Raw genomic sequence first — 17,415 nt, 5'->3', positions numbered from 1 at the left:
TTTTAAAAAACTTTTGTCCTCCCAGCACTGGGAGCCTGGAAACCTTATTGATTGGGTCAGTTGTTTTGCAGCAGCTCGGGTGCACTTTATTTACCCCGTGAAGTTCAGGCGGAGAAATTCTTGCTTGCTGCAGGCAGGCTGAGCACCGCGGTGGCACTCGCCCTCCCCGGGTTCCTGGCAAGTAAGGGCTTGAAATTTGTTTTGCTTTGCCCAAAGTGAAACGCAAACGAAGAAATGCTTCTCTCTCCCATCTGTCTAAACCTGTGTATTTCAGAGAGCAGCTAATTTAATATCCATTTTATTGTTAGTCTCTGGATGTGGGTTTTAGGCTTCTGGAGGCTGTTGGGAGCTGCTTGCTGGGTGTGAATTTTAAGTGCAGAAACAAGACCCGTGAAAATTAATAAACCAACCTCTGCAGCATCTTCACGGGCTCCTAAAGTGGATGAAGCAGGAGGATGCCACCAGCTAGTTGATGGTAAATGCTGCTGAAGGTGATCAGAGGCGGTAAATCACGCACTAGCAGAAAGCTGCTCTCCCCACACATCCTTCCCTTAGCTCTAAGGAAAGCCAGCTGGTGCTGCCTTGTCCTGAGCTATGTGCCAGCCTGAAGGCAGTTTTGCCTGGGATCAGCTTTGGTGGGAAGGGGAGGCAAAAGTCTTTTAGTAAATGATACTTCAGCCCGGTATCCCGCAAGCATAAATCAGTTGTTTTGCATGAAATGAGTGCCATTAGTGTTGTCTGCTGTTAGTGATCCGCCTCTTACTCAATTCCTGACACTGGTAAAGGCAGAGGTGCTGTGAAGAGTTGTATAGCATCTATAGAGCTGAACGTTTTTCCTGAAAAACTGTATTTTTGTTTCTTTTTCTTGCGGTTTCCGAGCCAGATACGGGTTAAGTTTTCATCTAAATTATTAGCTGAGCTCCTCCCCAATCTGCAGCCCCACGAAATGGTGAGTGCTCTCCCAAACTGAGCCGGACGAGAGACATCAGCTGCAGGCAGGGGGCCTCACCCCGAGAGGCTCCGTGCTAACTCTTGCTGGGACGTGGCCCTAGGCTTCTTAGCAGCCTCTGGTCAAAGCAACCACCTGGTTGCTTCAGGACCTTCCTGCTCTTGGCAAGTCTAACTGTTCGACTTGATGTTGTGTTTTGCCTGCTTGTTTTACTGTTGGTTAACCAGTTTTCTTTCCTTTGTCTTGTATATGATGGGATCTCCGCTAGACAGAGGTAATGGTGGGGGACAGTTGTGTAGCTGGACCCTCGTGTGGTGCTGTTTGTTGGTGGTTTTTCCTCAAGCCGTTCCTAAATTCAGCCTGCTTTGACCGTGCTTCTGTGCCTGCATGATCTAGTTTCTATGAAATAACCTCATCCACGCCTGTTCTTTATATTTATTTGGTTTTCCTCCGTGTGTGTGTGTGTGCCTCCTCCTGTCTTGTTCTTAAAATGGGTCACCAGTGTGGAATTCAGCTCCTAACAGTTTCACGGATCCTTTTCAGTCTTTGAAGCTTCAGCGGATCAAAGAGACTTGGACTTTTAGCTTAGCAAGGGAGGTGAGGTGATCAAACACATGCGATATTTTCTATTAAACTTCAAGGCATTGGAAGTGAAGTGGGAGCAAGAGAGGAAGTTTAGGTATGGTTTTGGTCCTGGTCCTCCTTGGTGAGCTTGCAAAGCACACTCCTGAGTTGGATCCTTCTCATCACTACATATATCCAGTAACTTTAATCATACCTTATACTCATGTGAAATAATTCCTTCTTGGCTACTCCTGAAAAGTACAACTAAAGCTAAAATGCTATTAGTGAAATCTAATAGTTTCCTTTTTGGCTCCTATATTATAAAAACATGACTTTTATAGCTCTATATTCTTTCAGATCCAGACAGCATTAAGCCAAATTGACTTAGTTTATCTGTATTTCAGCTAAATTTAGCCAATTGTTGTGCAATTCCTCATCCCTGATTTGAGATAGGGAAGCACTGACCTTTGCAGGCTGTTTCTGACAGATTTGAAGGCTGGAAAAGGTCCACTGAATATCAATGGTGACAGTAGGGGTGTGTGTATGTGGAATGGCTTGGTGGTGAGGATACGAAGAAAGCCTTCAGATTCTGTGTTTCATTGATTGTTTTATTTTCTCCCTTTGGGGTTCGGCTTGGACAAATAAACAGAAGTTGTCCCAGGAGCGAGAGAAGTTTGCTGATGAAGACAGCATCTTTTATGCACTCGGAGAATGCGGACTCATTTCTTTTTCTGACTACATTTTCCTCACGACAGTCCTGTCCAGTAAGTAGCTTTTCTTTCTGCAGTCACTGCTTTTTAGTTTTGAAGGTTTACCAGCAATGAGCTTTCTGATGTATTCTGTGTGCCTTTCCCTAGAAGGGATTGTTGACTGTTTGAAACTTGAGCTGAGTAAACAATTGCTATTGCTACTTCATCTATTTTAGACTTAGCTTCAAGTAGTTTGGAAAGATAAGCTTATCTGTGATTTCCAAAGAAGTATTTCTTTTTAAAAAACGTGGCTTTTTTGAATGAATCATTGAACCTGCTGTTCAAAACTGTAAATAGAGAGATGTTCTTTGGTTAACTATGTGATGTTCTCGTGTTTGAGTGAATATTGCCTTCCAGCTCTTCACTGCTTGTTGCAAAGCTGTGCAAGCTCTTCTCCAGCTGCATTTGGTAAGCTTACACTCATGCTTGATGTAATCCAATGAGGAGAGAAGTTAAGCAGTTTACATTTCCACAAGGCTCATCAGATGCCTTCTGTCTTCACATGGCTGCGTTTGACTTGCGTTTGTGATATTTCGGTGATCTGCTAATCTGTCCCAGCAAAGTCTCTTCTCTGGAAGTGCTGGGACTTCAGTTTACTTTGTTGGCAAGAAACGGTGAAACTGAAGCCCTCAGTAATGTGGAGAGGCATTTCTGGCCTTTCTTCAGGGGGAAGGCAAACAGCCATCCTGGTAGATTCCCTCAGACGATGCTGTATCATCAACAGGAAAGTCTACAAATCTGTTCTTTTCCAGTCCTGCTAGAAGGAAACTTGCCACTTTTCAAATAAACCAAAGCAGTTTATTTTCAGACTTAAAATATATATATATATATATATATATATATAAATTCTATACGAGAAAAGTTTGGCCCTCTAATTGTGTATGATGGACTGATTAAAAACCAAATCCAAGCTCTTGACATTTTACTCTAAGTCCCCACTACTGCCTTTGTGCTGTTCAGGGGGGTCAAGGGGGATAGTTCTTGATGTTTTGTAGAAACAGCGGGTGTTTTATGGTGGTTTGTTTTGTTTTTTTCCCCTGTGTTCCTGCCTGCTGTGACACGGACACATGAAAGAGGCAGCTCTTTACTGAACACGTTGCTCTGGAGGCTCTGTTACAGGGGAGAAGCCAGCTTCAAGGTCTTGTTTGTTGTCAAACTGACCTGGCGAGGGAAGGCTTGTATGTGACCTTCATGTCGCAAAAACAAACACGGATAGATAACACTCGTTGGAGCCAAGGATTTTTTTTATTTATTTTTTTTGCCTTCTGACTCTCAGAACTGGCTCAGGATTTTTGCCATTCTGTTCTTCTCTTAGTCTGGACTGTGCCAGAATTATCTAAGGTATCTTCACGTTTATAGCAAGGGCTTTTAATCTGAGTCTCTGCAGACAGCCTCAAATCTTTCATATCACATTACTGAATGTGGCTTAGAAAACATCGATGCCCTTGGCTTTTTATGGCTGTACCAGTTGTTGCAAACAAGCTGCTAATCAAGTATGCACGATGCAAAATGAACTGCATGTGCTGCCGCAGACAATAAAAATAGATAACTCCTTCTTGCTTTGGTTTAACGTCTTTGTAAGAATAAAACAAACTACCAGCCTGCATTAGAGTAGCAGCCAACCTTATACTGGAGTGTTTGGCAGGCAGGATGTATTTTCATTTATTCTCAGGTTTTTAAGCATGGCCACAATTAGTGGGGAGTCAGACTAATGAGAGGAGGCAGAATTGGTGAGTTTGTGCTTTGAAGAGTGACGTGTAGGGTGGGCAAGGTAGGAGATTTCAAGACTGGGGAAAATAAGAATGTTCCAGGATTGCCTTTTAGGTATTTGGGGTTGTTTGTCCTTTGAGAGCCATGCTGGATCATGCTGGATGTCTCTGGAGTTACTGTTCACACTCAGTTCCCCCAAGTAAGACTCTCACTTTCATTTTTAAAGCACTGGCTTTTTTAAAATAAACAAAACCTGGCCCTGATGTAAAGGTAGGAAGCTCACTGTTGTGCCACCCTGCCTGTTTCATTAGCCTGGAGTAATGATTGCCTTGCAGGAATCCAGTAGGTCTTGGTTATTCTTCCAGGAAATAAATGAAATAGAATGAAGAAGAGTGTGTCTTAAACCTGACAGGTCGAGATCATTTTTCTTAATGTTTGAGTTACCTAAAGAGCACTGAGAATGTGTCTGGACAAGAGAGGGCTGTAGATTACATGAAACAGTTAAAAGTCCCAAAATATTGAAAAGGGAAGAGGGCTTACTGAGCAGTAAGGTCATCAGAAAGGGAGCATGAGCTTGGGTCTGTGCGGTGGGAGGGAGAGGTGCTCTTCTGCCATGCTCAGAAGCGATGGGGAGACATCAGTTGTGGTCTGGCCTGGTTTATTGAGCTCAGAACTGATCAGTGATGATCCCCTTTGAAAACACAACACCCAAGGAAGGAAAGGGCTGCGTCTCGTTATGCTCCTCAGGGAGGTGATGCCAAGTGAGCACCGAGATGGCTCGTGTCCATCCTGCGCTCCCCATCCCCATCTCCTTGTCCTTACCAAAAGTGCTGCCAGGCTTTGATAGAGCTTTCCCAGAGCGTTTAAATTTATTTCCGTTATCTTTGTAGCTGCAGTTGAAGCTCATTTGGGTTATTTTCTGTGAAATGTAGGCTTGAGTGCCAGCTATCAGGGAAGGAAGGCATGTGAGGGCTGAAGACTTCTCCTGCACGTTGCTTGCCGAGGTCTGTTTGCGTGTTGCACAGAAGATGAAGTCTGTCACCTCGTCCTATTTAGCAGTCATTTCTCACTCCAGCACTGTCTGTTCTCATCAGTTGCTGTGCTTCTGTGACAATGTATTTTTAAAAAGCTAATAAAAATACCATTCAGAAGGACAGCCTTCCGTTAAAGGCAATTAGAGCTTGAAAGGCCTTGGGGAGGCCACAGGGCTTCTGTTGCTTCCGCTGCTCCTCGTGATTTGGGGCAGAAGTAGGCAGATGAGCAAAATGCGGATGAGTTTCACCTCGTTCCTTCAAGTGCTAGAGGAAAGCAAGGGAAACCATAGGAAAACCAAAGAGGTTTTTGCTTTTGGGCTTGAAGGACAGCTGGAGGAAGGGGAGGGAGCTCTTCCATCACCAGCGACCGCAATTGCAGAGCGAGCGCGGCCCGTTGTGCAGGCGTGCTAATGCCTGCTTGATTAACGGGCACTGAAAGGAGCTGGGCATTAGAAGAATAGGTTGGTCTTGTTTCTGTAATTGGACTGTCACTGTGTCTGGATTTACTCCGCGCGGAAGGAGGTTTAAATAACGTGGGCTCACGCCAGAGGAATTACTCTTTTGCCAGCACTCTTGGAGCTGCCCCACAGCTCCTTCCCTGTGCCCTGCAGGCTCTTTCCAGAGCACGGCGCGCCAGCCAGTGGCATTTCTGATTTCCCTGCTCTGTGTCCCTGGCTGTGACCCAAATTCCCAGCACCACTGCAAGTAATGGCCTATGAGGAGCCTCTCATGTGGGACAGATTGACTTCTCTTTGTTTTTTCCCATTTAAAAAATAAATGGCAAGCCATTTTGCTCTGGAAGTGATTTCTGGACTGCATTGTGAGCATTCTCTGGGTCTCTGCTCAAAAGTGAGACCTGTGATCTCTACTGATGATATTTTAATCCTGCAGAGCAGCACCAACTTTCAAGCCCTTCGATCTCCTTATACACATATATGCAGGTGTGTCTCATCCACGGTGCGTGGTGCAGGGATGGCTTCAATACCGCAGCCTCAGGCTGTGCTGGTTTTGTACCAGAATAACGACTGAGGTGCCCGGGGGTCTGTCCGGGCTGATCTGGACATCTCACTGAGACAGCACGCAGGTTTGCAGCACAAGGGGTCACTGCGGTGCACCACTGTCTCAAACACAGGTAGTGCTGTTACTTCAAATTCAGGCATGGTGCAGGGAGCATCCCCCCTTCCCTGGGAGAGCTGCGGAGGAGGAGAACACTCCTGCTGTGTGGGGTCTGTAAGTCATATCTGAGCAGCACAGAGCCCCTCTCCCAAGGGATGGCCCAAGGGTGTTTGTTAGGAACACAAATCTGGCTGCTCCGTGTCAGACCAAGGGCTCTCTGGTGCAGCATTCCAGTTCTGGCAGGGGCTGGTAGCTGTGCTGAAGAACAGCAGAGCAGAACCAGGGCAGATTTCTCCCAGCTGGCAGCCCAGCGTCTTCCCAAGCAGAGCTTGACCTCTCTGCTTTGAAAAACTTGTCTTAAAACTGGACAGCAAAATATGATTGTAACACCTGTTAATGGTTTACCGTGCGACTGAGTCTTTAATGAGGTCTCAGCCGGCATTTTGGGAGGTAATTAGTGCAGGGGAAGGAACTGGGATGGTCTTGGACAAGATTGAACAGAAGATATCTTGATTTTTTTCTATGGATCAGGAAATAGAGCAATTTTCTGTTGCCTGTGGCAGTATCTCAGAACCCGCGGAGGTTTGGGATGTCCTCTTCCCCCGGGGGCTCCCTGGAGAGCGTGGCTTCGAACGGCCCTTGTGTGGAGCTGTGATTTCCACAGCTGGTTTCCAGATTCGTATTACAGAGGAGCATTTAAAGAGAATCTTGATTTCCAGCCATGTTTTGTCAGCCCTGTGGTAAGTGATGAAAAGCTCTTGAAAGGTAAGCCCTGTACTCTAGCCTAGGTGCTGTCAGATTCTCTTAAATCTCAGACTGAGGTGCACATCTGTCGTTGACGTTAGAGCTGAAATGCAAAATTTTATGTTGCAGTAGGCTCCTTGGTTCATAAGCTAATCAGTAAAAAAGTGAAGTGGCAATATATTTAGTTTCCTTTAATGGAATATTAAAAATGGGGTCAGCTGGGACATGGCTCCAAGGGAGAGCACGCTGCAAGCCTGGAGGCAGTTTCTGTATCTGGAGGCAGCACGAGCTTCAGTTACTTTCCAAAAGGATGGATCATAGCAGGTGCTTGTGCTTCTGGTGGGTCTTCTGGCTGTTTCTTTTGGCTGATCCATGCATTTCAGTACAAAACTTACAAAACTACAGCTTAGTATAGCTGAGAGGTACACTTCTAAATACCTAACCCCTTCCTCTTGTGGGCTCCTCATCCCATGAGCCCTGCACTGAAGGAACTTGGTGTCAGCACAGGGAAGGTGGCAGGGTGGCTGTATGCAGCTGAATGGCTTTGGGGCTCAGTGCTCGAGGAGGGTTGAATCCATGTACCTGCGTCCAGCTCGGATTTAGAGCAAGCCAGGCATGGCAATGCAGCCAGGCACTCAGCTCTTGTTGGGGTTTCAAGTCCGCTTTAAAGCTTAAATCTGTGTTTTAGTCTAGTTTGTGTACTAGGATAAACACTGATGTATTTTAGTTATTTCTGTCAGAGGTAACTGAGGTTCTTCCTTTGGATAAGAAGTAACCCTTCCCTTGTTAGAGTAGCAGGTCTAATGGCAGGTTACTGTAGCTGGGTCTCCAGGCTGTGGGATGATTACTTCAGTTCTGTATGGCATTTCCACTGCTGTATTAACATACAAAATAAATAAAATAATTGGGTTGGTGGGACTCGAGTTCCTTTTCAGAAGTAGGGGAGTAATTCAAGAGGAAAATATCTGGAATATGAGGACATTCTGTTCTTTCTCCGTATTTATTGCAGCAGGGACTCAGACACCTATATTTTATGGATAGTTGCTTCCCCATAAGGCTGCTGCCCCATTCTCAAAAAATATTACACCATTTGGAGATCATTATGTGAAACTGTATCATCTAGTTTTTCCCTGCAATCCTGTGCTGTGAACTAGCTGCTGCTGGCTACAGTCTTGTCAGGGTGAGCTTTTCCCTGACCCTGATTCTTTCCTTCAGACAAAAAACGTTCCAATTCCAACACCTACAGAAAAGTTTCTTGGCTAAAAGACTGCTGTGCAGAGTCAGACAGAATAGTGGCCCTGCTGATTCATGTAACTTGAGGGAAAAAAAAATTGATTAATAGATCTTTTTAATGTGGCCTGAAAATTTATTATAGCTGCAAGGCTTGAGCAGCCACCTCTGCAGATGATTTCCCTCTGCTTTAGGAGGACCGTGTTAATTTTGGATTGATTATAGACTTAGATGTACTCTGAAGCTGAAGAAAAACACTTTTTTTTTAACATATGGATAGAAGGAGAAGAAGAATATTTAACTTTTAATGATTGATTTTTCCTCAAGAGTTCTCCAGTTGGAATCTTGATCTTTCTTTTCACGCTGGAGTTGCTGGTGGCGTTGCTGGGCTTCAGGATGGATGCTGATGTCCCGAGCTGCTTTGCACTGAAGTTCCCACCAAAAGACAAGATATTCCAGAAGAGTATGGAAGTAGCCAGGAGCTTTGCTTCCTCTAAGCAGCATCACCGATAAAACCTTCTGCCTTGACAGATAACTTTTTCAAATACAGCTGAAGGAAGCAATGCTTGTTCTCCTTGGTGGGGAGTGCTGCAGGTGGCTGTTGGGATGAGGATGCTCCAGTCCTTAACGCTACCCATTTTGTACCTGCAGGAAAGCATTCACGCAGAAATCACCATTCCTAAAACTTTAACTGTGGTCCTACTTGTTACTAATTTATGATTGTAACTGCTTATTAATTTATAATTATAATGGCTGGATGAGGATCCACTTTAAAAGCATCTCTCTCTTCTCAACGCTCTCTGTTCATCAAGCCTTTGTAGGGAGTCATCTAAAAGAAAACCACAATGCTGCTGCTTCTAGCAGAGTTTTTCCATTTGTTTCCTCATCAGTGTGCATGTATTAATTCACATTAATGAGTATAAATGACTACAGTTTGCTAAGGAGTTGCGAGTGCATGGAGATTGATCTTACCTGCATCAACTTTCAGCTTGCTGACCTTGTGAGCACAAAAGGGTGCTCAAAATAATTGCCTGACGTTTGGTACCTCCGAGGCAGATGCTGTACGATCAGGGGGCTGTAACCGTGTGCTGCCGAGCTCCTGCAGCAGTCAGGAGGAAGGACTTGAGGCATCTCTAAGCATGGAGCATGGCTTTCTGGTGAAAGAGGAGGAAAAGAACATCCAGCAAGTACAAAAATAGTGCAAGCTGGCATTTCTCATCAGCAAACATTTAGTGCCTTTCAGGCTGTGTTGCTTGTGGTGACAGAAAGTGGCAATAAAGAGCAATTGGGTGCTGCAAATCGGTCCCTTGAATAATTCAAAATAGTCCAAAATGACATAATCGGTTTACAGGTGCTTAATCAACCCATCTGATCGCTCAGAGGTCTCTTGGGGCTTCATACTGATGGTCTGGGCAGGTGTTGGTCTTCTCCTCGATGCTACTGCGTGTGCCTTCTGGTTTCCACGTCATGTTTTTGCTTCAAAATGCTTTATTTGAACAAACAATTCCAGACGGTTTTAAATGGTGAGCCAGTTATAAATGTTAAAATGTTCATGTGAGCAAGTAGTACTCTGTTGTATCCTACCGAACACGTAAAGACTAGAAAGGAAGCTGGAGAAGAAAACGCAGTTGCCCTGCCTAGCTGCCCAAGGGAAATCAGTTGTAATAAAAGCCCGTGGTTCTTAGTAATGTCAAAAAGGCTCGTGAGGAGATTCTTTGCAAAATGAAGAGCTGGAAATTCAGTGTAGCACCTGGGACAAGCCAGAAATCCTTTTTTCCCTATAAAGACAGCTATTAGGCTGTATTAAAAGCAAACAGTCCTCTAAATGCTTTCGGTGATTATTCCATGAGGAACGCTGCGTTCATTTTGAGCAATCCTAATTAAGGAGACATTGGGGAAATTTAGAGATGCTGCAATAGAGAACACTGGGGGACAGAATAAAAGAAGCTGAAGTTAGCCAGGCAAACGGAGAGCAGCTGGTTTTACGGTCTGCAGGCTTCTGCAAGCTCTAAGAGGAAGCCAAGTGCAAGTCGCGGAGGCTGATGTAACCACGAGTGATGGGACGCGGTGTGAAAGGGCTGGGGTGAGCTCGTCTCAGGACAACTCTTCCCCAATAAATAAATCTTGATCAGAGCTATCCTGCCCAAGAGGAGAGGCAGGAAACCATCTCATTCGAGACCAATAAATTTTGGCTGCCCAGAGACCAGGGACGTGCGTCTTCGTGAGCCGCAGGCGGGTGAGCTCATGGTCGCCGCTGCCCTCTGCCTTCCCTGATTCACAGCTGTGGGGTGGGAGAGTTGTTACGAATAATTGGTGTGAGGTGCACGGATCAGAGGACAAGACGGTCCGTCTCGCTTGTTCAAGGAATGAAGTCATTAGATTTACCAATTTGGAGACTTTCCTGTCCTTAGAAAATAATGACCTGCAGGATTTTGGTGCAGAACTGTCTGTTTTAATTTTGCGATGCTCTGAAAATGCCTTTAGAGAAGGGAGAAGAAGGGAATGGCCTTTGTGAGGGGTAAGTGAAGAACACTTTTCTCTGCTCACCCCGTGTCTGCCTGAATGGGACGTGCCATCGTGTTTTGCAATCTCAGCACACACGTTGTGTCCCAGCAGAGGAGATGGGAGGAAGAGAGACCTGCAAAATACTCTTCTCCTAGCATCTCGTAACTGGATTAGGTTTGTGTATTCCCCTATTTCCTTACAGAGCAAATGACTTCTAGTGCAGCACTAGATTTTGGGGCTAATGAGGAGAAATTGCCCACAGGCTTTCATGCAGTACTTGCAATTAGAGGGAATGAAATTGGATGCATTATTTAAACATTAAGAGGGGCGGGTGGAAGGTGCTTAACCTTGTCGCTCTTCGAGGAAATGGGGAATTTGTGCGAATCCTTTCATTAGATAGCATTTTTGGAGAGAATGTGAAGTTGGCTTGTGTTAGGGATGAGAGGTTCGTGAGGTCTCCCTCCCCTGGCACGTGGAACAGATCAGGCATCACTCCAGGACAGTGCAGGAAAGGGGAAATAACACGCGACGTGCTGCTGGTGATGGCTGTGGATGTAGGAGACATCTCATGTTTTGATGTTTGGAGTTTGAAGCCCAAGCAATGGCACGTAACAGGAGGAAACCGGAGATCATGAGCTGATTACTGCAGGGCTGTACGTGCTGCATAGATCCAGTGGTGAGTGACAGGTCATTCCTGCAGTCGAGTTTAATGGGGTTATGCGTCTTGGTAAGGTTCAAAGTGATTGGAAAGCTAATCTCATTAACGTGTTTGCTAAATCTTCTAGCCATAAAGTGTTCCAGTTTATTATGCCAAGGGGAAAACAACATAAAAATCTTCTGGCCTTAAATTCAAGCTGTAACTTAGGTACAAAAGCCGGTTCAAGTAATTTCCTATTAATTTCTTTGAATGATTCTTCTTTTCTGCCCCCGTCCCTGTCTGAGAGAGGTCCTAACACAAAGGTGGCTGCAGAAAATCTTCTCACTTCTTAGCATTTCAAGAGAAGTTTAAGTTGATGGAAACCAATGAGGCTAATGGGGGATGAGCCTCTCTGCACCCTGCTGTCAGATTTTTTCTTTGAGGGGGGGAAGAACCAGATTGAGAGCAAAGAAGGGCTGAGTTTCAGCTGATCATTTTGGATAACCTGAGCACTCCTTACAGCCTGGAAGATTCCCTGGAAACCCCAGCAAGCACCATAAATCACGTAGGTGGCACGTATTTCAGAGTAGCAGAGCTAAATAAATTCTCTTGTACTAGCTGAATTTGGGGGAGAAAAAAAACACTGTGGCACTGTGGTGTGGCTTGAAATGTTGACAACTTACAGAGCCTGAAATGGAAATGCACTGCTGGTCCTTGGGATGCACGGCAAGGAGCGCGGTGTTGCTGCAGTGGGTGGCTCTGAAGCAAACTTGTCTGCGTGATGCATCTGCACGGCTCTGCCTAAACAAACCAGAACAGCGTAGGCTAAATGTCATGAAATACAAGGCCCTGTGCTGTCTTGTTTGGGTTTCAGCTGGTGATCTCCGGCTTGTGCGTTGTCTCTGTTTTATAACTGGACTGAGACAGGGTTGGCAATGATTAGTTTAAATTTGCAGTGACAAGAGCTGAATCGGAAAGAAGTACCCAAAGTCCAGGGCTGCTCCTCGCCACCGGCTGCTTCACAAAGCACAGAGAGCGCTCTGCAGGCACCAGAGGGACATCAGCTGGCCAAATTTGTATTACACCACATCCAGAAGGCTTCAACTCTCACTCTGGAGTCACTTTCTGTTGATTTCTCATTAGAAATATGAGGTGCTGTCTTGCTTTCTTGCTTTTTCCATCTGTAAATGGAATAAAATTTGTTCAAGAAACATCTCCTTCCCCCTCAACGTCCTCGTCTAGACCTTTGGTAAAAGCAGCACCAGGACATTTGTAGAACTTGTGGAAGATTGCTTTTGGATACAGTCGTTCTGAACTTGTAACCCCTGCCCCCTTCTGTGCTTTTATTTTCTTTAACTGGTCTTTGTTATTGTGTGTTTTCAATGCAGCTCCCCAGAGGAATTTTGAAATCGCCTTCAAGATGTTTGACCTGAACGGCGACGGCGAAGTGGACATGGAAGAGTTCGAGCAGGCGAGTTGAACGGCAGGGTGATGACTTTGTGCTGCAACACCTTAGTTGTCTCTGCAGCACTTCTCTGAGTGTGCTGTATATTTCTGGTTACTGCTGGCTTCTGGCTTTTCCTCCTGTGCTCTGCTGCTGTGCCTTGGTTTCTGTTTTTTTTTTTTTTTTATTGGTCATTTCACAACGTACTTTTTCATTCAGCCAGGACAACTTTAAGTACAAATTCCAGTTTCCTGAGATTTTCTCCCAGAGGTATCTTTACAAGGAGTCACCTCTGAAGTAGGCAAAGAATTTTTTTGCTCAACTGGTATCAAAGGGCTCTGACCCTAATTTCTTCCATAGCTTTTATTTTACTGATTACTTTCGTGTTCAGAGGATAACCAGGACTGGTCAGCTTCAAAGAAGAATTTAGCCATTTATTTTAATGTGATCCAAAAACATGTATTTATTGAGAGGATGTCCCCATGAGTTGTTTTCTCCTGCTTCGTGCAGTTTGCTTAGCAGAGAGCGTGCAGGCTGACTTTTTAAAGGAGCTTCATCTGCATGTCTGATGCAAGTGAGCCCCTCACGTAAGATGTGATTTGTGATACTGCTCTGGTGAGAATTTATCAAAGACTTGAGCTGTCAGTGGGGAATAAAGTGGTGTCTCCAGCTGTAATGCAACTCAGCTTTCCCATCACCAGTACTTCTAATAATGAGTCGCCACCTCTGTTATCTCCTGATCTACCAAATATTCATGGGGTCCCTGATGCTTTTCTGACCCCACGTATCGTGGAGCTGTGTGTTAAATGGGTGAGTGGAAGCTGTTGCTTCAGGGCAAAGGAAAAGAAGACTCCATGGTCAGAAAAAATAAACTTCCCTTGCTTTTTTATGCTGGAGGACGTGTGTGTTGCAGTTTGGAGACAGCAGAAAGCTGTTTGGTGGTATCTGAGAACAAAGCAGCCCTGAACGATGAGTTACGAATTCTTACTCAGGCTGATTGAATGACTGCTTAACTTCAGGAGAGTCTGTAAGAGGTCACGCGTGGGGCATTTGCTCTAAATGGAAAGAACTAGTGGCAAAGCAGCTCTGGGAAATTTACCACCGCCGCTTCCAATCTTCTGCTGTCATCCTCCCTAAATTATTTTGGGTTTGGTGCTCTTAGTTTGCTCTGGAGCTGTGTAACGGAGCTGATTAACTGCATGTCCTTAGATACAAACTTCAGACAGTGATAACACTGGAGTGTGCTTATCTCCAGTGTGGTATACCTTGAAGCAATCACTCGTGTTGTAAATCTAGGAGCTGGTTCTTTTTTCCACTGAGTGCAGATTCGAATGCCCAGCCATGCCCAGGGCATGGTGCTGCTTAGCGCTGCCTCTCTAAACACAGATTTAGCTTGGAAAACAGGAAACCAAGTTCCTGTAGTCAAAAATACTGTTCTTCTATATTTGCCGAGTACATGGATATAGTACTGCACCACAGGCATCTCGTATTTAACTGTTCAAGATGTGTTTTACAGTAGTTGTTAATGGCCTAAAGAGAAATCAGTTGTGTAGATAAATGCGTTGAAGGAAAATGGGAAATTAGCTGCCTACTGAAATTGCAGCGAAGGCCAAGGAATTAACGCAGGTGTCATGCTTGGCTGTTTTAATACCTAGCTGAAGAAAGGATGCATATTTTGGAAGTGCTAAGAAGACAAAAGCACAAAATAGATTTAAGTAATCTCAAATCATCTGGTAGGCAACAGGAAGTTATCCGTGCATTAAGTCACACAAAAATCCTCAGGAAGGGGAACATATTTTTGTTAAGCTCGTTGGATGTGTCACTGCGTCTATAGAAAGGAATAAAGTTACTGTTTAGCATCGGAATGTATTGAAGACTGATCTTCCAGAGCTTTTGAGTCAGCGGATGAAGGGACTGCTTCGGAAAGTGAGAAGAACCTGACAATATCGAAGCCTGGAAAAGTGTTGGAGAACACGAGCCTTTTGACCCAAGTGGTTAGTTGAAGCAAATTGCCACCATCTGCTCCTTGCAGATAGCAGCATAACTGATTTGCTGCACTTTGCAAACAGAATTAAGGTAAACACATAGCTTCACTGGGAGGCACATGGATTATTTTTTTTTATAAGCACGTACACAATCATTTGTAAAATAAATATTTTCTCACTCCTTATGGAAATGCCTCAGGACGTTTTAAGGATGGCAGGGTTTGAAAACCTGTCCCATAAACATTGTACCTGGCAGGGACAGCCAGAATTGCCATTTCCTAGGGAATACGCCACTTGAAGCGACATCAGGTTAAAAGGGCAATGCCTTTTTGCAGAAAAGGGAAAGAAAAGATTGGGCTCAAGCATCCTACCATCACTGCTGGCTGTGGGCACGTGGGAATGAATTTCATACTCTGTTTTCACACATCGTCCTCGGAGAGAGCCAGCAGCAGGTCTCTCTTCTCATTAACATCTGCAGACCCTGAGTGTTCATCAAGGAAAAAAAAAATCACTTGTGGTAATGGAGCTAATATGCGAGTGAGAGGCTTTAACTACCCACCAGGAAGATATTAATTTCTTGTGCCTCGCTGAAGAGCCTCGGATTTTTTCCTGCTGATGCATATACACAGTGCATAGTGCTAAATAGTTTGGTGCCTGCATCAGGATCATCTTTAGCTTCTCATCCTTCAGGATGTAAACCAGAAATTGTTAGTTTACGCTCCTATTTTTAATTAAAATGCTGGATGAAAAGTAGTTAACTCGCAGGCAGTGTTATAATTTCTCTACAAACCATTGCTTTTAACTATTTTCCTTGATTTTTTCCCCTTGTCTGGTCCAAAAGCCAGAAGAGATCAAACGCTTAAGCTGAAATGCATTTAAAAATAAAGACGACAGCAAAGCATCTGTGCAGAGCCGTACGATCGATGAGCTGTGGGGGAGGACAGCACTGGCAGGACTGGAGAACAACTTGTGGCGGCTGCCTGCGTTGCTGGGTATTAGGAGAATTCCCGACAACAGGTACCAGCCAAATGGGTTTGGCTCCGGTGCCCACAGATGGATGTCCAGACTGTCTGGGGCTTCTTATGGATGCGGAGAGAAAGAGAGAGGGCCACGGGTCTGCCTGGCCTACGGTGCCGTGTAAATAACAGCCGGGAGGAGATGCTCTATCGAACCGTCTGCAGCGGGGTAAACATTTGCTTCTGCAGAAGCAGGGGCAGGTTTCCAAGCTGGTCATAAACTGCATCGCTTCAGACAGCTGATAAATATTTGCCTGAAACGTGCGTGCGGAGCTCACGGTTCAAGCGGAGCACAAAGCAAAAGAAGGAGCTGCTGTTTCCAGGGCTGCTGCGAACCAGAGGACAAGATCCTTCCTCACAGCACAGTGCCTATTTCAAAAGAAAATTGGCAGGAGGAGGAGGAGACTGAAGGCGAAGCAGCAGGTTTTACTGGAGCTCCAGAAAGCCCCTGGGAGCCTCTCCTTCTCTGGGAGCCTCTCCTTGCTCTGTGGCTACCTGTACAAGACACAGCACTATCCATCTGCCTTGGTTACCCCTCACATTTGCATGGGATGCTTAAAATAATGAGTTCTTGGATTTTTTGAGCTGTTGCATCCTTCAGTTTGATCTTTTGCCGTGTCTTAGGGGGCAGTGAGCTTGTCCTGGGTATCCTTGCCCTGTCCCGTAGCATCCGTTCAAGTTGTGTGATGCTTTCTAGAAGTCATGACATGCTGCCAGGAGCTCAGGAGGAAGAGTTTTTTTAACTGGTAAACCTTGTGCCTCTCCTCTGCGGTCTCCATCCCTTTTTAAACACAGGGCTGTGCACGATGTTCATGCACTCTTCTCTGCAGCTGCTCCCCCATCCCTGCGCATGACTTCTCACTTTCTGGGTGTTTTGTTCAGCTTCTCAACCACGGAACTTGACCAGGACATGCACACGGATGGTTTGCTGTGATTCCCAGAGCAGAGGCTTTTGTAAGATACCGCTGTTACAGTGCGTGACCTCACACTTGGCCGTGTTTGTGCAAATATCTGTCTGCTGATAACCCAGATGCGTTGTGGGGTGTGTTCTGCTGGGGGGTTGTTTGGGCTGATGCTGTCTGAGGAGCCCTTTGCTCTGTTTTGGGCAGCTCCTGCCCAAAGCTCGGGTGATAGAGGAGCTTACAGTCGTGGCAGAGAACGTCAGGCAGCAAGAAGGGGTGCCCTTGGGTAGAAAAACCCCGATTTTGTGCATGGGGCAAAGGAGATGCGATGTGAGCTAGCTGGAGCTAGTGCCAGCTAACCAGGATACTTGGTTAAAAGAAGTCCAATCCAAGTGGATTTGGTGCTAACATCGTCCCTCTTGTGTTTTTTTTTTTAGGTCCAGAGCATCATTCGCTCCCAAACCAGCATGGGCATGCGCCACAGAGACCGGTCGACCACTGGGAACACCCTGAAGACCGGCTTCAACTCTGCGCTGACGACCTACTTCTTCGGGGCGGATCTGAAGGGGAAGCTCACCATCTCCCACTTCCTGGAATTCCAGCGCAAGCTGCAGCACGATATCCTCAAACTGGAGGTTTGAGTTACTTTTGTGTACGGGGAAAGGGCAGTGCAGCACGTCCGTGCTGAATTTGTGATGAGCGTGATGCTCCCCAGGAACACCTCCAGCTCCCTGCAGTAGCGGAGAGCTTTTTGGAGCTCTTGTGGAGCTGCAGCAGCAGGAGGCAGGTCCTGGTGTGTGTCCCTCCATGTGGGGCTTGCTTAGCCTCAG

The 17,415-nt window shown here is 45.6% G+C and overlaps 1 protein-coding gene across 3 annotated transcripts in view; it reads left to right on the top strand.

Moving 5' to 3' along the window:
* The window catches only part of MICU1 (mitochondrial calcium uptake 1), an 87,823-nt gene that overhangs the window by 50,549 nt on the left and 19,859 nt on the right, over window positions 1-17,415 (top strand). For all 3 annotated transcript variants that reach the window (XM_084290260.1, XM_084290261.1, XM_084290262.1), the window contains exons 8-10: window positions 2,163-2,277; window positions 12,627-12,709; window positions 17,023-17,220. In XM_084290260.1, coding sequence (XP_084146386.1) covers window positions 2,163-2,277; window positions 12,627-12,709; window positions 17,023-17,220 — 396 coding nt within the window. The remainder of the gene's footprint in view (window positions 1-2,162; window positions 2,278-12,626; window positions 12,710-17,022; window positions 17,221-17,415) is intronic.

This window comes from Netta rufina, assembly GCF_964035555.1.
Source record: "Netta rufina genome assembly, chromosome: 7".
NCBI lineage: Eukaryota > Metazoa > Chordata > Aves > Anseriformes > Anatidae > Netta > Netta rufina.
The sequence above is the reverse complement of the archived record's forward strand: the minus strand, read 5'-3'. Positions and strand labels throughout refer to the sequence as shown.